The 27,792-nt window shown below is 49.0% G+C and overlaps 1 protein-coding gene across 1 annotated transcript in view; it reads left to right on the top strand.

Moving 5' to 3' along the window:
• Window positions 1–27,792, top strand: part of LOC138467651 (glycogen phosphorylase, brain form) — a 760,591-nt gene that overhangs the window by 384,048 nt on the left and 348,751 nt on the right. Inside the window, exon 7 of the mRNA XM_069607828.1 lies at window positions 25,928–26,010. Coding sequence (XP_069463929.1) covers window positions 25,928–26,010 — 83 coding nt within the window. The remainder of the gene's footprint in view (window positions 1–25,927; window positions 26,011–27,792) is intronic.

Below are 27,792 nucleotides of genomic sequence, written 5' to 3'. Positions count from 1 at the left end.
CTACCCCCTCTCTCTACTCTACCCCACCCACACCAAACCTCTCTAGCCCCACCAAACCTATACCCTATTTTCCCCCACCCACCTACCTTACCTCCCCTCATCCTTCCTCTCACACTCTCGCTTTATTTCTTACCCTCTCCATCTCACCCTTTCTCGCTCATATTTCCTCTTGCTCATCATTGACGGCACCTTCTAGCAATGCCTTCCTTCATTGCTCTATTTCCATTCTTAGATTGGCCAATGGGAGTTTCGACTCTTACCTGCCTTTTGGATAATAAGAGACACCCTGCACCATGTGCTAGAGAGATCCTGGATTTTCCTGAAGGAGGCAAGTATCCTGTCCAGCTGCCAGACGAGTGAGGAGACCGGAAACCCGTGGGAAGAAGGCCTGGCAACCAACTTCTGCTGCTGTCCTAGGAGACCCCTGCCTGGCTGGTGATCTCCAGAAGTCCTGCGAAGGAGCTTTGACCCTTGGGATAGTGGGAACAATCACTCTCAATGGCAGCCCGGTAGCCTGTGAAGAAGAACCACCGGAAGTGCCCATGCAACCACCAGTGGCTGGCCAGTTCTGAGTTTGGGCTACTGTGCTGCTGACGTCGCTGTTCCACATTGAGGCCCGAAACTTTGGGGATCGACAGCTGTGCTAATGGAGTCATCCCAGTCATGTTTTGTGGTTCCTGCATCGAGGGGACGCGAGTTAGGAGGCGAAGTACAACATAGGGGCCCTGATAGGGGCCCTGCATTGAGTTCTTCTGCATTCTCCATCCTGAAGACCTTCCACCAACAAAAGTCACCAACCGGAGAAGTGCTCAGACCTGCAACCCCTGGGCACCAAGTACCAGAGCTGACGGCGGGAAATACGACCTTAGACCCTCTTCTGATGACCTGCCAAGACCCAAGAAGAATCAGAGTTTGGGCGGTGAGTTACAGTGGGACTTACCTGGCACCTAGCTCCCCCTTTTAAAAGTTTGGTAACTTTTAGAAACTTTTGTACCAGTTTGTCTTTACCAATGCTTGCGGGCGCAAGTATTCCGAACGTCGGGAACAGTTTGGTTGACTGCAACAGAGTAGTGATGCTCATTACGAGGTTGCCGGTAAAACCCACTGGTAAGCGGCGGGTTACCGGTAACCCCATAACACCCTTACCACCGCATTATATACCAGGATATCACAAGCGGCGGCAGTAATGGTAAATCCCCATTTCCATGGAGTCCCATACAAATGGGCTCCATGGAAATGGGGTCTCTGAAGCACTGGCACCGTTGCTAACAGTGCCGGTGCTTCAGTGACAACCATGCCGATAAGGGCCTCAAAACATGGCAGATCAGGCCTGCCGGGATCCGTGGCCCCTACCGGCATTGTTGTGGTATGGCAGTCCGAAAAAGGGTGCCGGTAGCAATGTACCAGCACCCTTTCCGGACCGCCATACTTATAATGAGGGCCTGTGTCTTCTAACTCTTGGAACAATCCCCAGGTCTCCAGATCCCCTATCTTAGTTTGTTCCTGCTTCACACACATCTCAGAACTTTGCTGAACCTTTGGGCATAAGGCCTCATTCAACATATGGATGGACTGTCAAAGTTAGGGTTTTGTGGTTACTGCTATTTGACATTGTTATATGATTCACTTCCCTTCCCTTTCAGGTGTGGTGTAGTATATCTGGAGTTATTGTCCATGTGGTTGTATATATGTGTTTTATATTCGTTTGTGTGATAGCATTATCTGCTTATAGTCATTATTCATTGTGTGTTTTTGGCCATATAATACATGTTTTTTTTGTATAAGAGATTGTCTAAGGATTATTCTTGTCTACTTTCCTTGGACTCATTGTGGACCCCTTACCAGGCTCACCCTTCCTGAGACTTAGCCTTGACCACTCACCTTGCTACCTTGAACTGGTTTGACTACACCTCCCAGAGTTGTCCCTGTCACAATTATAGGCTGCCCACCTAAACATCTGTCCACCAGACCAGAGTATAGAAAACTAGTCCTAACAAGGGGATCCCTCTGGAGGTGACTCTTCCTTAGAGTGGTATAAGTTGCCACCCTTCCCCCAATCACTAACACCATTATGGGGCATCTAGGGGCTAGGCTTTACAACAGCTCTATACACCCTTAACTAATGGCTGACTTGGCTTCTGAACTTACCTGTGCCCAATCCCCTATGTAGACAAAAGAGGGACAAGAGAATCACCCCCCTGGAGGAGCATACCTGCAACAGCCAATCATGGGAGACTCTTAGCAGGCCCAGCAGACTTTGAACCCACCAAAGAAAGCAAAGGAGGTGTGGCCGGGGAGAGGGAGAGAACGCCAGTGTCAGAAGGCAGGACGTTGATGCACAGATGCAGAGTGCAGTGAGAGGCAGCTGACGGCCTGCTAGAGCAGCCCTGAGAAGCTGCGAAAATGAGGGAAAAGACCCTCAGAAGTCTGAGGTGGAGACCAGTTGACAAGCCGCATAAGAGACTCTGCACCGGCCAAAGAGCTGCAAGAATGAAGGAGAAGAGACCCAGAAGGCCAACCCAGGGCCCAGCTAAAAAGTCACATAAGCGACTCCACACCGACCGACAAGCTGTGAGAACAAGGGAGAAGAGCCTTGGAAGGCCGACGTTAGGCCCAGCTTTAAAATCGCATAGGTGGCTCTACGAGGAAGGAGAGCTGACCTGCCTCAACGCCCCTCTTGCAGAGCACCGCTCAAGGCAATCAGGTATGTGGTGGCTCCAGTGGAAAGGTAGAAGGGCAAAAGAAAGAGGAAGCATACCCCAGAGGAGAGGAGTCAGTAGGAAAATGGCCCCAGAGTGGAGAGAGCGTAAGCAAACTCCAGATTGGGGAGTAAAAAGGAAAAGAGCCCCAGAGTGCGGAGAGCCTGAGCAAGTACCAGAGTGGGGAGTTAGAAGGATAAGAGCCCCAGAGCATACATAGAGTGAGAAAGCCCCAGACTGGGGAGAGACTGAGAAAACCCCAGAGTGGGGAGTGAGAAGGAGAGGGGCGGCAGAGTGGTGAGAGATTGTGCTAACCCCAGAGTGGGGAGGAAGAAAGACGGCTAGAATTCCAGAGTGGGAAGAGACAGAGCGAGACCTGGGCTGGAACACCAGAATAACCTTCCAGCATACCAAGAACTGTCTTTCTTGTACTTAGACCATGACATATAGTTCTTTACTAAAAGGGAAAGAGTTGGGGTCAGAGGCCTGTAGCCATCCTTGCCAGTTAATAGTGCCACAAAGGCTTTTTATTGTTGTTTTGTTGTTTGGATATTTTGTTTTGGGAAATTGGGAAAGTGAGTAGGATACTGGTCATAGGACTGTTATTAATTTAGAGATCCTGACAAGCACCCTTTTGTCTTTCTTTCATAGAATAGGGCTTGAGCTTGTACAGTTAGGGAAAGAATATTTTGAACTTGACAAAAATGAAAAGTTTAAACTATGCCTCGTTGTTCGAGTCCTGATTCTGACCTAGCACAGTACTTAGCAAGTAATCTCTATAAGACATCATTATTGTAGTTCTTAAAAGCCAAAACTTAAATGTTTGCTCCAGTTAGAAATTGAAAATATGTGTTAAAGTGCCTTAATTCCAGCGTGTATTCAACCCAGTCTTCACTGCTTAAGCAAAGTATGTGACCCTGGGCAGAAAACATTGAATGTCACTGTGTCTTGCCTATAAACATGTGTGAATCCATAGAAGTAATTCAGTGAACACAGTGTACTCTAGTCACAAAAACACGTTCTTTCATGGTTTAATAGAATGCAGTGTGCTTCATATCTTCATATACAAAAATAAGTGACCATTTATAATTGCAGACCACAAAGTTATTTTTCTTTGCTTACTTATGGCAAAAGCAGGTGAGGTTTGTATTCTGAGGGATGAGAAGGCAGAATACCGGGGATTCATTTTGTGTTGTGTGGGTCGAGGGACAGGACATCAAGTATCATCTTTGCTTTCTGGGGAAGGGGAGGCAGGATGGTAGGTTTGGGTCTTGTGTTGTGGGAGTAAGGAAGCAGGGCATTAGGTATGGGTGTTGTATTATGGGCGCAAGGAGACACAACACCAGGTATTGGCTTTGTTTTTTGTGAATAGGGAGGCAGGATACTAGGAATAGGTTTTGCGGTGGAGGGGTAGGGAAGGTGTGGGTTTTGTAGTTAGGGAAGCAGAACACCAAGTGTGATGTTTGTATTTATGGGTAGGGGAGGCGGGATAACAGGTCTGGTTTTAGTTTTGTGGTGGAACCGGAGAAGGACTTTGTGGTCTGTTGGTCTTTTGTCAACTCCGCTCGTGTTTGACTTTTAGAGCAGGAGAGAGCGCCTGGCTCTTCTCTGGTTCGGCTCTACACATTCATTCTATAACCTCTAGTATCAAGTGCTGGCTCACAGGCTGCATATGTGCTGGATCGCTCACGCAGGGAGGGGCAGGAAAAGGATGACTTGTTAGGAAAGACTGGATGTCACATATCTACTCTCTGAAGAAAGTGGAAATTAAAAGAAACATATTAACTATATGTTTTCCTTAAAGTTAATTAGGCTCATAACCACTCAATTTCACAAGTAGTCTTCACTTTTGCTGGCCATCTGGTTGGTGCTTCAAATCCTTCTTTTTGTAGTAGTCAAGTCTCTGTGTTCCATTTTTCACCTTCTCAGTCACAAAGTGGCATTCTTTCGCTTTTGCAAAAATGTAATAATAGCAGATTTGCAGCACACTGGGCCTCATTATAAGTATGGCGGTCTGGGAACTACGGTACCGGTGAGCATGCCAGTACCGTAGTTCCGGGACCACTATACTATGAGCTGTGCTCGCGGGCGCCTGTCAGCCCGTTTAGTTTGGGCCTCATTATAAGTATGGCGGTCTGGGAACTACGGTACCGTTGAGCATGCCGGTACCGTAGTTCCCGGACCGCCATACTATGAGCTGTGCTCGCGGGCGCCTGTCAGCCCGCCAGGTATGACCTGGTGGGCAGAGCGGCACCCGCGAGCACAGCATGTCGGATGCACAGGCACCGTTATAAACGGTGCCTGTGCATCCGACGTCCCCATTCCCATTGAGCCCTATAAGGCTCATATGGGAATGGGGACTGACAGGCACCGGCACACGGAAATGCAGGAATTACCGGGTCTGGCAATGTCGGAATTACCCGGCAATTCCTCATTGCCAGGGTGCCGGATTGGTTAAGACTTTTGACGGCAACCTGCTGGTTCTACCGGCAAGGCTACCGCCAAACTCCTAATGAGGCCCATTGTGTCTCAAAATGGTTTTTTAAATATATTTATTTCAGTTGACATAATGGGTTCAATTGAAATGACGGTGTGTGTAGTGTTGGGGTGAGCTTATAGCGTCCCAGCCAAACAAAACGGTTCAGGATGAGAAAAACCTATTAGCAAGTACCACAGTGTGAGCAGGGTGAGTTTTGCGCTGCAGAAGGCGCACACATCACTTGTAGTTAGTTTTGACAGATATTAGATACCCACACATAGCAACACGGAAGGAGCAACACATATATTAATGTTGCGGTTGCAGAGGTTATAGATAGGGCAGTGTTACAGGTCCTGTGTTTTAGAGTTGTATACAAAGTTATGTTTTTCAGTGAGGTGCAAGGAAAGAGCTGGAGCAGGAGGAAGATGGAGTCAGAAAGGTACTGTGGCAGGAGCGAGTTCAATATGTTAACATGGCAGAAGTGCTGCCATATTGGATTTTAAAGCCTTGTACACAATGAACAGAATAGAATGCAGGCCTTGATGTGGAGTTGCGGCTCCATTTAGCTTAAAACAAATCCCTTTTCTGTCCCCCAGGAGAGCAGCCGAGGTCAGAGGCACCTGCAGTGCACAGATAAACACTCTTTGTTTCCAGCTGCAGGACCTAAATGTGTTGGAAATAGAATGTTAGCTGTGGGGAGGACAGGGAGGGATGCGCCCCTCGAAGGACAAATTCATGAGAATAGGGCATGAGGTTTTGTGATGCCAATAGGCCAGTCAAAGATTTAGAGCACTACATTATTTTAAAAAGTCTATAAATAAAATCAGTCCCAAGGTGGTCAATCAATCAATAGTATTTATCAAATAGGCTTCTTGTTTTTTTAAGTGTACTTGAACAATCCCTCCAACTCGGGTTGAATGTATCAGTTCAATCTCTTTAACACATACTTGTGCAATGTTGTGTCCTTGGTTTTGGAAATATCTTACAAATGAAGATCTCATATGTCGCGTGGATATCAGACTTAAGTTCAGTGATCCTATATTTCAAGCATTGTTGTGCTTGACCCACATATATTTGGCCACCTTGCATTGTAGACAATACATTGTGAATTCAGAAAGACATGTCATGAAATGTTTCAACATACTCTTCCTGCCATATAGGGTGTGCATGACTTATTCGTTCCTTGTATTATTCCTGCAACAAAAGCAGAATAGACAAGGAAAGATCCTGTTTTTGTGGTGGGTAGACAAGTCTGTGTCAGTCGGATCAATGCAGTCTGCTCTAGCCAACACATTTGCAATGTTCTGTAAGCCTGGTAACATGTACAATCAAAAGTGTCTATTTGTAATTTCCACAATTTTGACTGAGGTATTTCCACTGTGTGTTTGTCAATAATTATATGAGTGGCCCAAGATCACACACTATTTATAGGTGTTGAAGCTGGGATTCGAGCCCGGTCTCCAATTTCAGCATTTACCAAATTGTTTCCTAGTCCTTGTCATAGAGCAGGTTACAATTATGTTTACCTTTTGACTTTCCCTATTGCTTTGTAGACATGGTGTGAAAAGTACACAAACACCATGATTTCTTTAAAAACACTTTACAGAAACGTTATGCAAAAGGAACATCATTTTATCTTGTTTGTATTGTCTCCATGCTATATGAATGTCTACAAATACCAGAATCCAAACGGATGGGAGACTTAAAAAGTATTCCTTTTATAACTGCATTTTACAGATTTAAATGTGCCCATCAAAAGAAAAGGTGTGATAATGCGACCTGCATATAGTCATTCTTTGGCAGTAGGTTGGTATTCATTATATGATGACGAACATTTGAAATTCTAAGAAATTGCGTGTCAAATAAGCATAACCAAAAATTACGTTGCCACAGGCTTGTGACCTTTGGCAGGTGTTTTAATGTCTTGGACCATTTGCACTCAATTGGCATACATGGAAAGAATGAGCAGGCAATGGCTAAAGATGCCAGCAGAATGTGAGAAGGCAAACATCTTCACCGAAGGCAGCACAGTACTAAACAATCCGGTAAGCTGATCTGTCCAGAACCACAGCATCATCCGCTGGCAAAAGTGAGATATATGCTTAATGCTTTGGTTCCACATAGCTATCTCTCCAAACTAATACATTATGCTCTTCAGAGGGCTGGTTAATATATTGTCATGCGGGACACTGCTGCCTAGTGTCTACAACATTCGGTTGGGCAGATGAAAGACTAAGTCAGCCTTGCTGAGATTTGGTACTGCAATTTTTGCATGCAAACACAGATTTCTACAAAAAAAGTGCTTAGCAGACTGAGCTATCGTCTTAAACATTGTGGTTTCTCAAACTTCAGCAATTGCATGTGAACAATATATTCCCCAAAGAAATGTGAAAAAGCTGCACAAGTTGAATAATAGTGAACATACAAACTGCATATATCGCAGTGAACACAGAATGTATCACAGGATTACAGCAGCCAGGTACCATCTATCCATGGCTGCATTCCTCATGCTGCTCCTGCATCAGCAGGGTGTAAGGTACAATCATTGTATTGCTTTAGATTCCATGTCAAGACTGGAGGCTAGCATTATGCTTCAACTTCTTTTATTATTCACTCTTCAGCAGTTTTAAATCTCTTAACTTTAAAAAAAAAAACACATCTTTTTTATGTTTGTATTAGGGAACTACAAGTCCTTGTTAGTCCCTTCAATCCTGTAGACCTTATTCAGACCTCCTTCTTACTCGCCTATTACTCCCCTTCCAGTCTAGGTTCTTTCCTCTTCTTTTCTGCTCTTCAGCACAGAGAAGTTGACTATTACATTGTGTGCCTCTGATATGTTATTTAGAATGGATAGGTTGCTTAACTAGATATTTTTGATGTATATGAGAGCAAATTAGCCATGGTTCTAGCGTGTAGGAACTTCACACGCGTGTGGTAGCTGTGTTCAGCTATTCTTTCCCATTTGAATTTTGTGCGAGGTGACATGTCACGGCATAGGTTTGCAGGGATGCGTGCAGGCCCCGTACTCACTTCGGAGTGCCACTGGGGGCCTGAAAGCCTCCCTGTTTGCATCGGACCCTTCGCCCCCAGGTTGAGCAGGGGTTTCCTGTGCAGAGAAAGGACCGGGAACTCTGCGTATGCGCAGGCTCCAGATCCCCACGCCAGCACGAGCCGCTCACGAAAGGAGGGTAGCGCGTGCTACAGCCATCATCCGTTCGCCTCCAGCAACCGAAGCCAAGACCGGATCGCAGAATTGCGAGGCACGCTGACCACCGAGGCACAATAGGCTGAGTAGTGTGGGTTCCCCCCTCTGTTCTTGTCCCTGTTGTTCTATGCCCTGACCCAGAAATGATAATGCGTACACAGTTAAGTTTACATGGAAAAATTTGTGGCCGTAGGCCTTTTTATTATATACAAATTTGACGCTACACACTGGTTATGACAACTGTACAATAACCAACGCTTTTTGGGCACCTCGTGTCCAGGGGTTGGGATGCCCCCCCTTCCTTTAGCCTCCATTTCGTTGTCCTGTGGCATCCTTTCCTGGACACGTGCCGCCGCCTACGACTTTTCTTTTACCGTGTACCGAGAAAAAGTACTCGGCGTTCCTGTTCCGGCTTTCCTCCTTCCTTTCTTGTAGGGCGGGTTGGGTGGTAAACGAAACCTTGACCGCCTTATCCAGGCCCTGGGAGCTTACCCGAGTGAGGTGAACTCCCAACCTGGTTGTGACTTGGTCTTGCTTCTCTGGGGTACTTATACCCCTTCCACCTTTTGTTGTTTAGATTGGGGGCCGGTGCTCCTTCCTGCCCCCCCCTGTTCCTTTCCCACCTAGTCTCTACCTGCTTGCATGTCTTTGCGCACGCCGCGGGTGGGGGCGCCGCTCTGGCTGCCCCTCCCTTTGTTTTCCCGCCGGTTGTGCTCCCCCCACCCTGCGCCTAACTCCCCAGGCACTCCAACGTGCCGCACTTCGTGCAGCACGGGGCCTGTGGCATAGGCTGAGTAGTGTGGGTCCCCCCCCTGTTCTTGTCCCTGTTGTTCTATGCCCTGACCCAGAAATGATAATGCGTACACAGTTAAGTTTACATGGAAAAATTTGTGGCCGTAGGCCTTTTTATTATATACAAATTTGACGCTACACACTGGTTATGACAACTGTACAATAACCAACGCTTTTTGGGCACCTCGTGTCCAGGGGTTGGGATGCCCCCCCTTCCTTTAGCCTCCATTTCGTTGTCCTGTGGCATCCTTTCCTGGACACGTGCCGCCACACCTGAGGGGTTGCTAGTATATACCGCTCAGGTCCCCCCAAAACAGCGACCCTACCACACCCCTATTTGCAACCCTGTGCTGCTAACGCTTGAAAGATGTTGTCCGCAAATCTCCCCCAGCCCTTGTTGGACAGGTGTACCCCGTCCTAGTGGAACCAGTCGGGGTCGTTCTGTGATAGCCCATGTTTTATGAAATGGAGTCCTGTGCTCCTGCAGTACTTCTCTATCGCTTTGTTTAGTTTTTTCCGTGCCGTCTCAATGGCCTGCCTCTTGCGCGCCCCGTACCAGATTCTGCGGGTTATGATCTCTGACATAAAGATTTTTGTTTTACCCCAGCAGTGTGCTATTGCCCTTAGTGATTCGCACATGTCGCGCATTAGCTCGCCCCGGTTTGTTCTGACCAAGTCGTTCCCCCCGAGGTGGATGACCAAATACTCGGGAGGGTCCCTGAAACCAATCAGATCTGACAGCCTGTCGTGGATGTCCTCCCAGTGCATCCCTGGGAGGCCCCACCATGAAGTTATTGTTCTTTTGAAATGCAAACCCTCTCTGTAATCCTCGATCCACCTGCCTGCTCTCGTCACGAATGAATGGCCGACTATCCATGCTGATCTGTAGGGTGTTTTGTCTGCATGGAAAATGGGAAATGAATCATATCATGCTCTCTCGCACATATCTCTTGAAACAATGCGTTTTCCAACCCCCAATACTCTTTACCCCGTCTGCGCCCAGTCCACCTGCCCATGCTGATGTGGCTGCACCTATCCTAAAAGAGTGGGTCCCGAACTCTGCCTTGTCCCACCCTGCCTTTGTTATAGTTTTCTTTAGTACTGCCTGAAATTGATACCTGCTGAGGGCCCTGCCGTCCCTATGTATCAATAGCTGGCCCCCTACTTCCGGACGTACTTCGAGGAATTGCTTTGTGATGCACCTTGGGCAGTGCTCTCTTTCTTTGATACAATTTAGTTCTATTGTCCGCCCCCTCCCCTTCTGGTCTGTTTTGGACTTCCTTAGTAATATTGCCATTCCTTCGGCCCTCATGCATATGTCGGTTTTTGCTAAGCCATCCCCTGCCGCAGTGTTACGCGCTACTAGCTCCCCGACCCTTAGTGCCCCATAATATGCTAATGCAAATGCTGCCCTAAACAATTTGATCTCGTAGCTGCTATTGCATGTGCTGTGTAAAAGTTTCAACAGCATTGTCATCTTTGCAAAATTCAGAGGCCTCCTGCTGTCAGGTGTCTTTCCTTCTAACCTTGCCCACCCCTTCATTGCATACTTTATTCGTGAATTTGTTGTCGGGTCTGCTATCCCGGCCACTTTCGCCGTGTATGCTATCGCCGCCAGGTGTGCTGCCGCCCAACTTTTCCTCTTTCCTTGCGAAAATGCGCTCCCCACAAAATTACATAACATTGCCACTGTGATGTCCCCGACCTTTTTGGCTCCTGTTTCTTTTAACACATTATTCACATGCTTTTTATATTGCTCACCAGTTCTGTATGTTATGGCGTTTCTGGCCAACTTCTCTACCGTCTGCTCCTTTGGTTCTTTTTCCTCTTCTGAGCCAACCTTGTAGTCGACCGTGCTTCCTCCCATTCTTCCAGCGGTACCCATGCGTTCCTTGGCGTGGGCGTTTTTATCCTTCTTGCATCTGGGCGCAATTTTCTGAACCTGTCCCACTGAAAGCGAGATAAGGCGTCAGCGACCATGTTTGCTTCACCTGCGATATATGCCTTGCCTTTAGGCTGACATTATTCATCAGACAACTTAGGGTTATAGCCCTCATAATTTCCAGCACCAGTGGGCATGAGGCGCTCCCGTTATTTATGACATGCACTACTGCCATGTTATCCGACCATACCTGTAACTCCTTGCAGCTCAGCTCCTTTTCCCATGCGCATAGCGCTACCCATATTGGGAATATTTCCAACAATGTAATATTACTAGTCCATTCTGCTTTTTGCCACTCTTCTGGCCATTCTTCCGCACACCATTCTGTCCCTAGAATTGCGCCGAACCCGAAACCCCCGGCTGCATCTGTGAACAAGACCCTTTCGTTTTCTTCATTCATAGGTGTGCGCCAGATTACTGAGCCATTGAAAGATTTTAAGAATTCTGCCCATACCCCCATGTCCCTTTTTATACCTTCCCCAACTCTCACCCTGTGGTGTCCTTCTCTGGCCCCTCTTGTTCTCAGCTCTAACCTTCTCTGGAATATCTTACCTTGCGGTATGATTCTTCCTGCAAAGTTCAGTTTTCCTGCCAGTGATTGTAACTCCTTTACAGTGGCCTTGTTTTTCCCTATCAGGTCTTTGATTTTACTTAGTAAGTCTGCTACCTTTTCCTCCGGGATCCTGCATTCCCCCGTTCGTGAGTCTATTTCGATGCCTAGGAATTGTATTGCTTGTGTTGGGCCTGTAGTTTTTTCTTCTGCTAATGGGAAGCCCCACTCTTTTGCCAATGCTATGAATTTCTGCAGTGTGTTTTGACATTGGTTGGAACCATGTGGCCCCACAAATAGAAAATCATCCAGGTAATGTACTACCTGCGCCCCCTCATCTTCCTTTGTAAGAGCCCATTGCATGAAAGAGCTTACTTTTTCAAAATATGCACATGAAATGGCGCAACCCATTGGAAGGCACCTGTCCACAAAGTATTTGCCTTCCCACTGCATGCATAGCCACCTCTGGGACTCTTCTCTCACTGGTAATAGACGGAATGCCGACTTTATGTCTGCCTTTGCCATCCATGCTCCCTTTCCCGCTTGTCTGACTATGTGTACGGCTTCCATAAATTCTGAGTAACTTACTGACACTGCCTCTTTGTTGATACCGTCATTAACTGAAGCCCCCGTTGGGTATGATAGGTGGTGGATCAGTCTAAACTCGCCTGCTTCCTTTTTTGGAACTAACCCTAGCGGTGAACATATGTACTCTTTGAACGGGGGGGGAGCTGTAGGGGCCTCTGATCCTCCCTAGCTCGATTTCTTTGCTGATTTTCTTGGTTACTAACTCTTTGTTTGCTAATGCTGATTTCAGATTTTTGGGCGTGTTGGTAGAACCGTGTCCTTCAAAAGGGATCTTAAAACTCTCTTGAAACCCTTGCCTGATTGTTTCTGCCATTTCCTGATCTGGAAATACTCGTAGCCATTTCTCCATCATTTCCAATTTTACTGGAGTGGCCCCTTTCTCGCCTACCCTTCTAGTTCCGCTTCTCTGGCCCCCTGTACTTATTGTATGCTGACCTTGTGCATTTACTGGTAGCATGTTCCCCCCCACAATTCTCGCATTTGTGATTGAATCTGCATTTCTTCCCCCAGCTGCATGGCACCCCTTTCTCGAAATTTCTGCATTGTCCTGGCTGTGTTTTTGGACCCCCATTTTCTCCCTTACCACCCCCTTGTGCTGTTGGTGGTATGCTGCTCTGCCAACTTCTTTGTGCCTCGTACTGCCTGCTCCGAAAATTCTGCTCGCTTGCCCTGTCGCGACTACCATCGACTCTCCTGTTGCTGTATCTGTAATCGCTTCTATAGTCGTTGTACCCATACTGTCTCCTGTAGTAGCTGCCCGCATTTGGTTGTTCCCTGCTGTCCCATTTCTCTTTTAATACATTAAAAATGTACAGGTTGTAATTCTCTTCGTCCCACCCAATATCTGGGAAACAATCCATCTCTTTCCTAAACTCATGATCATACTCTTTCCATGCATCTCCCCCAAATGCTTTGTAAACCTTCAGTACGCTCTGCTGATAGGTGACCAGCGATGGGCCGTCCTCGGGGAATTTCTGCAAAATGATGGACGACATTATCTGGAATGCTGCTGTCCAATTGTCAAAATTCCTTGTTACTGTTGATCTTTTCAATAACCCTTTCTCGTCCTCTTTTATGTCCTCTTTTGCTACATCCTGGCCCCTTTTCTGTACATCTAGCAATGTGAATATGTCTATTAACTCTTTCCTCCATATTTTTTCCTTAACTTTGTCACTAATATGCCAGGCTTGTGCTTTCAATGACCGCCCCTGAGCATCTTTGCCTATCGTGGGTCTCCCATACTTTGTCATATTCGTGGGTGGCTCATTTACTGTTACTATGGCAAGCTCTGGCGTTGCTATATGGTTTGGGCTTTGGGGTGGCCCTGGTGTAGGGGTGTTGGCCCCGTTATCTGTTGGACCCTGCCCCCCTGCCCCCCCACCTCCACCTGTTCTGTCCTCAGTATTCTTTCCTCTCCCTATTATCCCTTTCTTTTTTACCCAGGCTCGCAGGTGGTCTCTTTCTTCATCCTCGCTACTTTCCAACTCTGATTCCATTCTGTCTTGCCCTTCTTCCTTTCCCTTTTTGGCTCTGGGCGACTTACCCTGGGCCTTCATGCATTTGACATTTGCATTCAATACTTTAAGCATTTTGTTAATGCTGTTGCTTAATTTTACGATACCTTTGTTTTTCTGCTTTTTCTTAGGCCTCTCTGGCTCTTGCGACTCTTCCGCTGCTCCTCTTGCCCTCTTCTGACCTTGGGGTACCGCCGCTTCCTCATCGCTGTCTGTGGAATCCTCCAGCAGCAGGGGCGACACTGCCCTAGCCCTTTCTTCCTTCTGCATCACCTCCAGGACCCATTTGGCCCCATAGTCTTTTTCCGCCTTTTTGGCCCATGCGCTGAATTCCTGCGCTCTTCTTATTTTTTCTTCCATCCTTCTCACTTTATTGCCTCTGGTGTTTCACTTGTATTCCAGGCCACAATGCTCCACAGCCCGGTCTCCTGACTGCTGCCCAAATGACAACAGAGGCCAATACAGAGATTGTATTGCCGGAGATCCTGTGTGCCAAAAACAAATCAGCCGGGCCGTTCTTGCCGAAAACTTCCCCCCCTTTTTTTTAAAATTTATTTTATTTTTTTTATATAGCTTCCTGCTGTCTGCCGTTGGAGGGTTGGCTCGAACCCCCAAAAGTTGCGATTGTCCCAGCTCGGAAGGGTGGAAGGCTGAGATTGGCCCTGCTGGGTTTCGAACCTGTGTTAGCAGGCTCTGCACGGATGCCAACTCGAGCACTCTACTCACTGTGCCACTTGACCGTCGTAATCTTCCGCCCTTCTTTCCTGCTCCACCACGCTTGGCGGTGTGTACTGCCGCTTTAAGGCCTCCGCTGGTATGTCCCTCGCCCCGCCTCCGAGGCGCGACGTTTTCTTCCGAACCTTCCGCGGGCGCCTGCTTCCTCCTCTCCGGCTCTCCTACCCGGCGACGTGTTGCCCGGCTTCTCCCGCTTTTGTCCGCCGCCTCCGCTGCCTGGACTTCCCCGATGTCTGCTGTGGCGGTCTTCTTTCCTTCGCTCGCCTTCCGTGGTCCCGCTCTTCGCTGTTGGAAGCGCCGTCACGACGAGGTGAGTCTTCCTTTCCTTCGCTCCTCCAACGGTCTTTTTGTCAATTAAGCCCGCAGAGGCGAAAATGACTATGTAAAACCGACGCACCAACGCTTAAGCCCGCAGAGGCATAAACGAAACCTTGACCGCCTTATCCAGGCCCTGGGAGCTTACCCGAGTGAGGTGAGCTCCCAACCTGGTTGTGACTTGGTCTTGCTTCTCTGGGGTACTTATACCCCTTCCACCTTTTGTTGTGTAGATTGGGGGCCGGTGCTCCTTCCTGCCCCCCCCCCCTGTTCCTTTCCCACCTAGTCTCTACCTGCTTGCATGTCTTTGCGCACGCCGCGGGTGGGGGCGCCGCTCTGGCTGCCCCTCCCTTTGTTTTCCCGCCGGTTGTGCTCCCCCCACCCTGCGCCTAACTCCCCAGGCCCTCCAACGTGCCGCACTTCGTGCAGCACGGGGCCTGTGGCACAAGCCTCCAAACACTGTCACGCACACCAGTGTGATATCGAGTGTGATATTGAGGAGAAAGACCAGGTGCGCAGCATGCCCATCTGAGGCCGTATAAAGCCCTTAAAATCATCTCTTGGCCACAAGACGATCTTATAAGAAAAGGTGAACCGCAAATAGGGATACAAAAAAAAGAAATTTAGAATAAATAAGAGAATAATTGCTAAACTGAAGACAAAAAATGAAAAAGAGACCCCCCCCCTCCCCTTCAGTCTCGTGGGCTTGCCTCACATCGTACAGGTTCAGGCATCAGCACAATCAGCACAAGGTTACGCCTCAGCCCCCAGTATTAGGATACAGTTGGCTTTGGATCATGGAAGATTACCAATGGAGCGAGTGGAGCCAAGAGGCCGCAGACACTGAGGCAGTGAGCCCAAGTTTCAAAAAGCTGCTGGCAGACTCGATGATGGAGGCTGTGGCCCAAGAAGTACGTCCCTTAACAGAGAGATTGGACACTCTTGAGACCCTCATAGGGAAGGTTAGCAGTGGCTCCCAGAGTGACAGAAATGAAGACACGCCTGCCATACTCACAGAAGTCAGTGACTAACAGGGGAGTAACAAGACCCTGAAGAGGAAACACTCTTCTACTCCCCTGGCCCAACATGTGAGGGGCAAAAATTGTACCGCAGAGGCTGCTGAGGCGTTTGGGAAGCTGAAGGAAGTTTTCTTAAAAAGTCAGCTGTGTCAAGCCTCCTAACCCTTACCCCAAGGGACAGTAATATGGGAGATACTGACGACACTCAAGACTCCGACCACTCATCAACTGATTGAGAGTCTAATAAGACAGCAGAGGACAAGAAGGCTCAGGGTAGAAAGAGAACAAATAAGGAACAACATGTAGAGCAGCAAGAGACAGAAGTGTCTGACATGTTTTGCCCGGATAGCATGAGGCATTCGAGATCTACCGACTGGCAGCCTTCCCCAAGAGTGGCCCTTTATTTGGCTCAGAGACTGAGGAAGCCGCTAAAGAAGGAGACTAAGCTCTGTATGTGGTCAGAGTGCCAAGGCCAGAGTTAGCAGGGAAGGTGGGCGAGACACCCAAACTGGATCCGCAAATTGTTTGTTTGTTCTTTTTTTTTAATGTATAACGCGCGCCAGACCCGAAGGTATCAGGGCGCAGAAAGAGTCAGGAATATTCTCAGCTTGGTTACAGTTCTGTACACATATATACAATGAGGCGGTAGTCAGTAGGTATTTACAACAGAAATAAAAGTTTATTAAGCAATATGACGCGAGCGGCGGGGGCATTACTGACTCAGGTAATGCCCCGGGGCCCATAGTTATACTTATAAAGCCCCCGCCGCGAGGGTCATATTGCTTTTAGTACCCCGGCTTGCAAGATTTGTGTGACCGGGGCACTAAAAGCATTTTTTTCTGGCACAAAACTTTTCGGGACAGAAAAAAGAAAAAAAAGAATTTACGACCAAGAAAATGGCCACCGGTAAAGGGAAAACGGAGTCCGTTTTCCCTTTCCATTGCGGCCATCGGGAGCGGACGCGCTGGAAACAGATGTGTTCCAAGCGCATCCGCTCCCGAAAAAAAAGGAGAAGAAGGTAAGTGGGGTTGGGAGGGAGCAAGGGAGGGAGGAAAAAAATAAATAAAACACCCGCGTCCCCGGCAGGGGACGATGGAAGCCTCCAGCCGTGTGGAGGCGCGGAGCTGGGATGGCCCCGCACCGAGCCTCCACACGGCTGGAGGCTGCCATCATCCCCCGCCGGGGACAAAGGAGGCAGAAGGTAAGTGGGGTCGGGAGGGCAGGGAGGAGGGAGGAAAGGGAAAACAAAACAAAAAAAAGCCTTACCTGAGTCCCCGGAGGCAGACAAAGGCAGCCTCTCAGCCGTGGGGAGTCTCGAGGCGGGGATAGCTGCGCTTCGAGCCTCCTCATTGGCTGAGGGGCTGCCACGCCCCCCCCCGCCGGGTACAATGCTTGTGGAATCCCGACCGAGGGATTCCCGGCTGAGTAATGCCTCGGTGAGGGCCAATCGGAATGGTTGTTTCATTCTGATTGCGCCCTTGCCGGGTACTAATAAAAAAAAATGTATAAAAGAAATAAAATTATCACCTTTGTCACTAGAGCATCAAAAGATCTTCTCTGGGGTATGGACAGGTCATGGACGAGTTGTCAGAAGAACCTCTTAGACCTAGCAGGACAAATTGCTAAGGTTATAGACCTCGCAGAAAGAGCCAGAGACACTGGTGAGCCAGCAGACCCAGACGTGTTAGCACGCTGGGCTCAGAGGGCAGTATGCCTCCTAGGAAATGACAGCTGCATGCTGTCTTCCGAAAGGAGGAGGGGACTACTCCCTATAATAGACTCCAGGCTGGGGGAACTAGCATCTTACGAGGCAGGAGAAGCAGTGCAAGGGCTGCTGTGTGGAGAAGCCTTTGCTAAAGACATGGGCAAATCCGTGAACACGTATTTGGGCCCTTGACGGACCAATAATCTATTAAGAAGATCTTCCCTAATAGGGTTTTTGCTGGGACCAGTCACTACAGGTGTCAGCCAACCGGTCGTCATGCCTCATTCAGAAGACCCCAGGGTGCCAAGGCCCAGTACTGGGAGTCATGTCAGCAAGACTCATTCTTTCCATCAACAGGACGTAACAGAAGAGGTCATAGAGGTTGAGGATACGGCAGATCCCAGGGAGCACAAGCAGGTGAGCCACACCAATGGGCCTTATCCCCAGTAGGGGGTAGGACCAGGGGTTGTATTCACAAATGGCACAAGCTATGGAGCGATGCTTCGGTATTACACACAGTGATAGGTTTTCACATTGACCTCATAGAGAGACCCCCCAAGCACGCACCCCCCTCAGATACACACATCCGTGAGAGAATCCCAACTGCTGGAGTGCGAGCAGCGTCAGCTCCTTGCGAAGGGAGCCATAGAGCGCTGCCCATGGGGGGAAACTACCTTCATCAGCAATATGTTTCTGGTCCACAGACAGAACATAGTGAGACCTGTCATAAACTTGAAAGCTAACGGGTGGGTCATCTAGGGACATTTCAAGATGGAGGACATACACCTCCTAAAGGGCATTCTCAGAAAGGATGATTGGCTTGCCCAAATAGACTTAAAAAAGGTACCTACCTCACGGCACCGGTAGCACAGTAGCAAAGGGCAAACCTCAGCTTCAGATGGGGAGATCAGCTTTGGCAGTTCTTGACGCTGCCATTCAGGCTTTCCTCTGCGTCATGGGCATTTACCAATCTTTTAAGACTGGTAACAGCAGCGGCCAGGGAGTGAGGTGTCAAGACGATAGTCTACCTCGATGATGTTCTGATTCTAGCAGAGAACAGGGAGGACTAGTGGAACATTCACAGTGGGAGAGGGTTCTTCTAACATCCCTCAGATTTCTGATCAATCTAGACGAATCAGACTTCAAGCCCAGCATGCGATATTACCCAAATTGGTTGTTTCAAATTGACAGTATGGTACAACCAGCCGAATTCGGGCAGTACCATTTGGTCATTTTGAAACAACCAATTTGGGTAATCTTTACCAAACATGGGGAATGGGTGTTGCGGGGGTGTCCTCCGCTCCCCATGTTTGGTAGTGATTGCCTTTGGGGTAGCGGGGGTGTCCCCCACTTCCTGAGGTCTCGAGGCGGGGGACCAAAAAAACAAAATGAAAAGCGGACCCTGCAGCGTCTGATCAGACCCACGTAGGAGGGACGGATCCGATGCCACAGGGTAAAAACATGTTTGGATGGCAAAAATGTAAGTAGGGGTCGGTGGGGGGCTGTGTAGTGGTGGGTGTTTTAAAAAAAAATTAGGGCCGTTTTGGCCGCAGCAAAATTTGTGCCATGGCCAACGTATACATCCCAGCAAACGGCTGGACTTTCTAGAATTTGTAGTGGACACCAGGAAGGGCACACTAGAGCTACCGACAAAAAAGATCAGGGACATCAAGAAAGAGATAAATGAGTGTCTCAGAAAGACAGAGATATCTCTGCGGTCTATAACAAGGGTTGTAAGGTTGCTATGCCATCCAGGCCATATTTTCCAAGCCACTACACTGCAGGACCCTGCAAAGGTTGAAGACCAAGCACTTGCATTAGGGACTCTGGTATCACCAGAAGCTTCCCTTGGATAGAGGTGAGGACAGAGCTGTAGTGGTGACATCCGGAACATGGAAGCATGGAAAGGGTGTGTCATTTTGGGGGCCTGGTCATAGCACCGGATGCCAGCAGAGCAGGTTGGGGCACCCGGCGCGGGGCCGTAGAGACAGGGGGAAAATGGCCCTAGGTGAGTGAAGCCTACACATCAATTGTCTCCTATTGTTAGACGGATCATTCGCCATCAAAGCTTTTTTTAAAAAGACAGGGGAGCTGCACCATTCACTTGAAGATGACCATTGTGTCAGCAGTGTGCTATATAAATCATTTAGTAGGCACAAGATCCAGGTTACTAGTAGAGCTAGCCAAAGATTTCTGGCATCATTGCCTAGAGTTTGTGATTTCAGTCATGGCGGAATATCTCCCGGGCTCCCTGAACGTGGTGGCAGACTGGAACTCCAGCTATCTAACGGACCACAGTGACTGGCATCTGGACAGAAGAGTGTTTCAGAGGTTAAGAGAACTCTGGGGTCCGATGGATATCAGCCTGTTTGCCTCCAGACTGAATGCACAGACCGTCAAGTACTTCAGTTGGAGGCTGGACCCGGAGGCGTTATGGACAGACGTGTTCTTACACAGCTGGCAGGGAAGTCTATAGTATGCCTTCCCGCCTTTCCTACTGCTGAGTAGAACGTTAGCACGGATTCACAGGGAGAAGGCAGAGGTAGTGATCGTAGCGCCCGCCTGGAGGTCGCAAGCATGATTTCCAGCTCTACTGGAACTTTCCTCATATCTTCCTCAGCACGACCTGCTCGCAGACCCAGCAGGGAAGTTTTTCATCCTCTGAGAGTGACAGAGAACTTGCCCCTGTTGGCGTGTAGGGTGTCAGGAGACGTTGGAGCCTGCCAGGCATTTTTGGACAGGTTGCCCAGCTTATCACGGAATCATGGGTGCCTACCACCCTCAGGAGCTATAACGCTGTGTGGACAGGCATCAATGACAGAGTATGCATCCCGTTTCTGCACCTGTAATACAGATTCTCAATTTCCTAGCTTTGCTAGTAGTGGACGGTAAGGCTTTTAGAACGTTAGGATTGTAGAGATCAGACATCTCAGCGGGGCATCAGCTAATTGATGGGAAGCCAGTGGGAGACCACCCTGCAGTCGTCAGACGGATTAAGGGCGTCAAATTTTGCTCCCCAATGCTCCCGAAATACGCACTTCTCTGGGATGCAGACTCTGTCATATGTTTTCTCAGCAGGAATCTGCTGAACAAATATCTGTTGTTAGCCCAGCTGTCAGGCAAACTAGCGATGCTGCCATTTCTGGTTTTGTGCAAAAGAGCCTCAGCCGTCAAAGCCTTGGAGATTGACAGGAAGATATATGGTCCTGAGGGTGTCACTTTCACCATTGTGAAGAGAACTAAGAATAACTGTTCCTCAATCTCCTACCCTTACTTGCCAAGCCACCCACAGCTTTGTGTGGCCTCGTGCACTAAGGTGTATGAGATCAGGACGGCAGAACCGAGACCAGCCGCTGAGACGAAGTTGCTGATTGTGCAAAGGAAACCTTTTAAGACATTAGTACCCGGCAGTCCTATCCACGGGATTACACTGAAAGGTGATTGGCTCATTTGCGAGCCCTACTTCAGTATAATCCCGTGGACGCACTAATGTCGTTCCCGTGCCGGGTACACTCTTTTTTCAAGGCAACCTTGGAAAGGCAGAAGGGACCACACGTAGTCCCTTCTTCCTTTTCCAAGGTGACCTCTTTATTTTTTTATTTTTGTTCCATTCATTAGTACGGAGCAACAGGAGAGAGACACGGGGCATGAGCGGGGGTGGGGGGCAACAGGAGAGAGACACGGGGCATGAGCGCGGGGTGGGGGGCAACAGGAGAGAGACACAGGGCATGAGCGGGGGATGGGGGGTACAGGAGGGAGACACGGGGCATGTGGGGGGCAACAGGAGAGAGCATAGCTCTCAACTCACACGCTTTTGGCGGGTGTCACCCGCCTTGTCAAGGGCTGACTCACCCGCCAAGCCTCCTGTACGCCCATTCATTTCAATGGGCGTCTCACCCGCCAAAAACAAAATCGGGTGATTTCACCCGCCTTTGCAACAGAAATGGTTGAGAGCTATGGGAGAGAGACACGGGGCATGAGTGGGGGGTGGGGGGAACAGGAGGGAGATACGGGGCATGAGTGGGGGTGGGGGAACAGGAGGGAGACACGGGGCATGACCGGGGGGGTGGGGGGCAACAGGAGTGAGACAGGGGGCATGAGCGGGGGGTGGAGGGTACAAGAGGGAGACACTGGCCATGAGCGGGGGGTGGGGGGTACAGGAGGAAGACACGGGGCATGAGCGGGGGGTGGGGGAACAGGAGGGAGACACGGGGCATGAGCGGGGGGTGGGGGGAACGGGAGAGAGACACGGGGCATGAGCAGGGGGTGGGGGGCAACAGGAGAGAGACACGGGGCATGAGCGAGGGGTGGGGGAACAGGAGGGAGACTCGGGGCATGAGCGGGGGTTGGGGGGAACGGGAGAGAGACACGGGCCATGAACGGGGGGTGGGGGGAACGGGAGAGAGACACAGGGCATGAGCGGGGGGTGGGGGGAACGGGAGAGACACGGGGCATGTGCGGGGGGTGGGGGGAATGGGAGAGAGACACGGGGCATGAGCGGGGGGTGGGGGTGAATGGGAGAGAGACACGGGGCATGAGCAGGGGGTGGGGGCAACAGGAGAGAGACACGGGGCATGAGCGGGGGGGTGGGGGATACAGGAGGGAGACACTGGCCATGAGCGGGGGGTGGGGGGGAACAGGAGAGAGACACGGGGCATGAGCGGGGGGTGGGGGGCAACAGGAGAGAGACATGGGGCATGAGCGGGGGTTGGGGGCAACAGGAGAGAGACACGGGGCATGAGCAGGGGGTGGGGGGGAACAGGAGGGAGACACGGGACATGAGCAGGGGGTGGGGGGAACGGGAGAGACATGGGGCATGACGGGGGGTGGGGGGAACGGGAGAGAGAAACGGGACATGAGCGGGGGTGGGGTGAATGGGAGAGAGACACGGGGCATAAGCGGGGGGTGGGGGGAACGGGAGAGAGACACGGGCCATGAGCGGGGGTGTTGGGAACGGGAGGGAGACACGGGGCATGAGTGGGGGGTGGGGGAACAGGAGGGAGACACGGTGCATGAGCGGGGGGTGGCGGGCAATAGGAGAGAGACACGGGGCATGAGCAGGGGGTGGGGGGCAACAGGAGAGAGACACGGGGCATGAGCGGGGGTGTGGGGGATACAGGAGGGAGACACGGGGCATGAGCGGGGGGATGGGGGTACAGGAGGGAGACACTGGCCATGAGCAGGGGGTGGGGGGGCAACAGGAGAGAGACACGGGCATGAGCGGGGGGCAACAGGAGAGAGACACGGGGCATGAGCGGGGGTTGGGAGCAACAGGAGAGAGACACAGGGCATGAGCGCGGGGTGGGGGGCAACAGGAGAGAGTCACGGGGCATGAGCGGGGGGTGGGGGTACAGGAGGGAGACACGGGGCATGAGCGGGGGGTGGGGGGCAACAGGAGAGAGACATGGGGCATGAGTGGGGGGTGGTGGGAACAGGAGGGAGACACGGGGCTCGAGTGGGGGGTGGGGGGGAACAGGAGGGAGACACGGGGCATGAGCAGGGGGTGGGGGGCAACAGGAGAGAGACACGGGGCATGAGCAGGGGGTGGAGGGTACAGGAGGGAGACACTGGCCATGAGCTGGGGTTGGGGGGGTACAGGAGGAAGACACGGGGCATGAGCGGGGGGTGGGGGGAACAGGAGGGAGACACGGGGCATGAGCGGGGGTGGGGGGAATGGTAGAGACACGGGGCATGAGCGGGGGGTGGGGGGAACGGAAGAGAGACACGGGGCATGAGCGGGGGTGGGGGTGAACGGGAGAGAGACACAGGGCATGAGTGAGGGGTGGGGGAACGGGAAAGAGACACGGGCCATGAGCGGGGGGTGTTGGGAACGGGAGGGAGACACGGGGCATGAGCGGGGAGTGGGAGGAACGGGAGGTAGACACGCAAGGCTGATGGTATCTGATTGTGCAGGCGGCAGATCCCGCTCCTTGGCCCTCCGCAGGCCACCGTGGACAGGTTGTATGCAGGCTCTCTCTTGACAAAGCCTCTCGATGCAAACAATAAACAAAGATGGCGGGCGTCTCTGAAAATACGAGGCACTGCACGCCTCACCGCAGCCAATGGAAAAGCACGTAATATGTCTGCGGACATCACGCAGGCCGCTTGCCCAATCCCTGTCCTGTCCGCAAAGCGAACAGGGAAGTGTGTCCGCGAAGCGGACACAGATATCACTAATTTTTTTCACTTACATTTTTGTCATTTTAAAAAAAAACCTACTGGACGGATTTACACCAAATTAAAAAAAACACGCTTTCAGGACGCGCCTTAAGTATACTATTTGCACTTTAACTGTGCGAGATTTGCACAGGGAATAAGCCTACCCAAACACATAAAGTTGGGAAATGCACTATGCACTTTAAAGAACTGATTGCACGCTGCACTTTTTTCTGTTTTCTATGTTTTTATGCTGACTGATTTTAAATGGCAAGAATATTATTAACTAATTGTTTTAAATTTAAAAGTGGCCTTGTAAATGAAAATGTAACATGTACAAATACTGAATTGTTGAACCCATTCTAAGATGGCCGATCCGAAAGTTCTGGGCCTCTCAGTCTTCTTTCTATGGCAAACTTCCTGTCACATGGGGTGTTTTTAAACAGTGTTGATTGTGTGGATCACTTGTTGTGAACAAGCGGTGAGGTAACCGCGAAACGCGTCTATTGGAGCCATACATTATGGAGCACCACATTTGAGGTGGTTTTTATTGACGGTCATGTGCTGTGCATGGTCTGCACAATAAAGAGGACATTTTTTCCCAAAAAACTGATTTCCTGGTGATTTTCAAAGAACGGGGGAGTGCCTCTCACTCGGACTGTTAAGAAAAAACAGTCTTAAGATACATATATATATATATATATATATATATATATATATATATATATATATATATATATATACATAGGTATGCTATCAAATCAACGGTTATATATTTTCTATCATTTTGATCCACTGCCAGCCTTGAAAAAGACGCTGTGTCGAAACACGTGTTGGCTGAATGTTCTTCAACATCAAATCACACAATACATTATATTATTGGCAAAGCGCACATTACTAGTACAATTCTGTAATACTGTATTTCGAGGTTATGGGTAGAACCTATCTCACTAGTTCTGCAGCTTGCTCTCAGATTGACTTTTTCAGGTTAAGCGCGCTGGGGATCCAACTTACCCAAACATTCTTTGGTTTGGTTTAAAGTATTGATAAGTATTTGTACCCTTGATTGGCATATACCCCTGATTCTGTTCTTCTCGTGACCTACAGGAAAGGAGCAGAAGAACGGCTGACGGAATGATCGTTGGGAAGAAGAGTCCCCCTTGGGAGTTACCGAAGCACAACAGTTCAGAAGATTGATGCAGCATGCTGAGAGGTCGAATTGATTGGCGTTTGTCTCAAGTTGCCTAGATGAGATTTTATCTGGCGGTGCCATTTTGGAGCATCAAAGAAGAGGAAAGCACCTAGACAGAAAGAGGAATAGTAGGTCAGGAAGGAGGCGTCCGAATAAGGACTACAGGATTGAAGGGTCTAACACGGACTTGTAGTTCAATAATTTTTTTTTTTTAAAGTGTTTTTCTAAGTTAAGCCATTTAAAACTGCTGAAGAGTGAATAATAAAAGAAGTTGAAGCATAATGCACGCCTCTGTGTCTTTATTTAACAGAATCAAGACTCCCTGAGCTGTAAGACCGGGTAATCTTCATTATTGATCACTGTACCATGTATATGATGTGCTTAGATAGGTACGAGCGATGCAAGGGCCTTGGTGACGGCATAAAGATGGCCGTCCAGGGAAGGTGCACGGACACTGGAACCAGGAACCCCAGGACATCAGGTAAGTAGATGCAGGGGTTGGGAGATGGCGTGTGAGCCAGGTAGAGGTGGGGGAAGGGGGCTAATGGAGGTGCAGGGGAACCACAAAACAATAGCGGCACCTCAGGAAGTGGCCCAGGTGGCTGGTGGAACAGAGTTCTCATCCGCGTTTCCAGGCACCTGATTGTCTGAGTGCCCTTCCCTGGGTGCAAATAGAGGAATACATTGTGGGAAATAGGGGGTTGTTCTAATTAAAATTACCCTAGACATAAGGAAGGATTTTTGCTTTCATCCTTCTTCAGAACAAATTCAATAGTCTTCTATAATTTAAAACGTGTATTTAACATGAAAGGGCACTATATAAAAAATAGCCTTAGTACATTTCAATAAATGTGCAGCAAAGTAGTCTGTCGCACCGAGGCATCAAAACATAAATGATACAACTTTAGTTGTCAGATAATTAATAATCAGTTAATAAGGTTATTTCGAATTCAGTATCTTGAAATAGCTCATTTCAAGAAACCTATTTGTGTGTTTCTCTAAAATCTATCTTTGTCTCTTTTCCCTCTCCTTTCAGTTAATGTAGGCGATTATATCGAGGCTGTGCTGGATAGAAATTTGGCTGAAAATATTTCACGCGTCCTGTATCCAAATGACAACGTAAGTGAGCATGAAAGCCACACTTCTAATGTACTGTGTATATTATAAAATACACACTCTTGTCTTCTTATACTTTGAGTGGGTTAAATGAGCATTGCATTTATAAATATTCCATTTCCGTCTCCAACTCCAAACATGTTTTCTCATCTTCCTCTCACAGCAGTGCTTGAAACCTGACTCATGGAATCATTACTGCCCCATAATGATTTGTTGACAAGGGCACCGTGTAGATTCGAAAAAAACACTGTAGAGAAGTTGCAGGCCATGAAGATGTATGCTAAAGAGCCTCTGTGGTAGTCTTCATTTAGTTTGTTAAAAGGAAACAGTCATCATCATTTTCAGATGAACTCAAAAAACACGCAACCACAGCATCTCACAGCGCCCAAACATGCGGATTAAAAAACCATGAGGGTTGTAACGTATCGAATGATGAAGGTAGCTTATTCTTCACATTACTTCGCACCCAGGAAAGGGCCCTCAGCCAATCAGCTAGCTGGCTGGAAACATGGACAGAAACGTCCAATATCACCCCATCTGCCACATGGGCTGACACTTGCGCCTTTTATTTGGCACTGTGGCCCTCAAGCCTCCTCCCTGCACCCCTTTTCCCCACATCATCCCCAACACACACCTACTTACTTGCAGGACTGCTCCTGTTGTCACACTCCTTCCCGTCTGTCACAGCAAAAGAAATAGAAAGGGGACTTCACCCCTTTTCTAGTTACTATGCTTGGGGCAATCTTGTTTTTCTTTTTTTGATGGGAGACTGGGCATCCACATCCTGTCTCCTGTCAAAAAAATGTAAACATTTCAATGATTCACACCCAGATTGAGATCCAGATTGTGAATAGCTATCACCCCCTTCTTCTCGGTGGGTGCATAGAACCTACTAGGCTCAGGCTGGAGGGCTGTTAACGCCCTATAAGCCCCTCCCCAACCAGAGGTGGGGTTGGGGTTGATTGTTATCTTCAGGATGGTAATTGACAAGTCTGGCCATGCAGGCCCATATCATGTGCAATAACCAATGAAACGCTGACTTCATCGATAAGTATGGAGGGAAATAAAAAGGGTATTATTGTTCCTCTTTGAGCAGAGGGTCTCAATCTGCACAACTACCCTCCTGTCGGTGACTTGCCCTAGGAATACTTTGCTAGCTCTTGTTTTAAGACCCTCTCACGAAACTAAGCAACTCCTGACGAGTCACTGATCATGACCCAGGGGTCCTCTCTGGCCTATCCTGATGATCCCAGGGCAGTGTTCCAATAAATTGGGCATAGAATTAGCTATTTTGTCAACTCAAGTTTGGAAACGGTGTCGACTTTGTGTGATGGTACCCCCGCCTCTGCTGTGTGTCTGATACTATGATTAAAAGAGCAAGCTGTTGAAGATAAAACGTCATCTCTCTGAAGCTGGACTTTCCTCCATGGAGGATATTGCATTCATGCATCCAACTGTTTCTGATTATTTGGGATAGACACACTTGTGTGCTTACCTTACTATGGTCTGTGTACTTTGTAAGCCACCTTTTATAAACATAGACATATGTAACATATTTCTATGTTTATAAAAGATGGCTTGAAACGTACACAATTCAAGCCATCTTTTATAAAGCGTTGAGGACGGACAAAACCCGAGGTGTACGTTTCAAGCCATCTTTTATAAACATAGAAATATGTTATATATTTCTATGTTTATAAAAAATGGCTTGAAACTTCCACAGTTCAAGGCATCTTTTATCAAGCTTTGCCAACGGACAAAGACGCCTCAGGCTCAATTATCTGG

This window comes from Ambystoma mexicanum, chromosome 4q (assembly GCF_040938575.1).
Source record: "Ambystoma mexicanum isolate Mex_15411 chromosome 4q, UKY_AmexF1_1, whole genome shotgun sequence".
Classification (NCBI taxonomy): domain Eukaryota; kingdom Metazoa; phylum Chordata; class Amphibia; order Caudata; family Ambystomatidae; genus Ambystoma; species Ambystoma mexicanum.
Note: the sequence above shows the minus strand (reverse complement) of the source record. Positions and strands in the feature narration are given on the sequence as shown.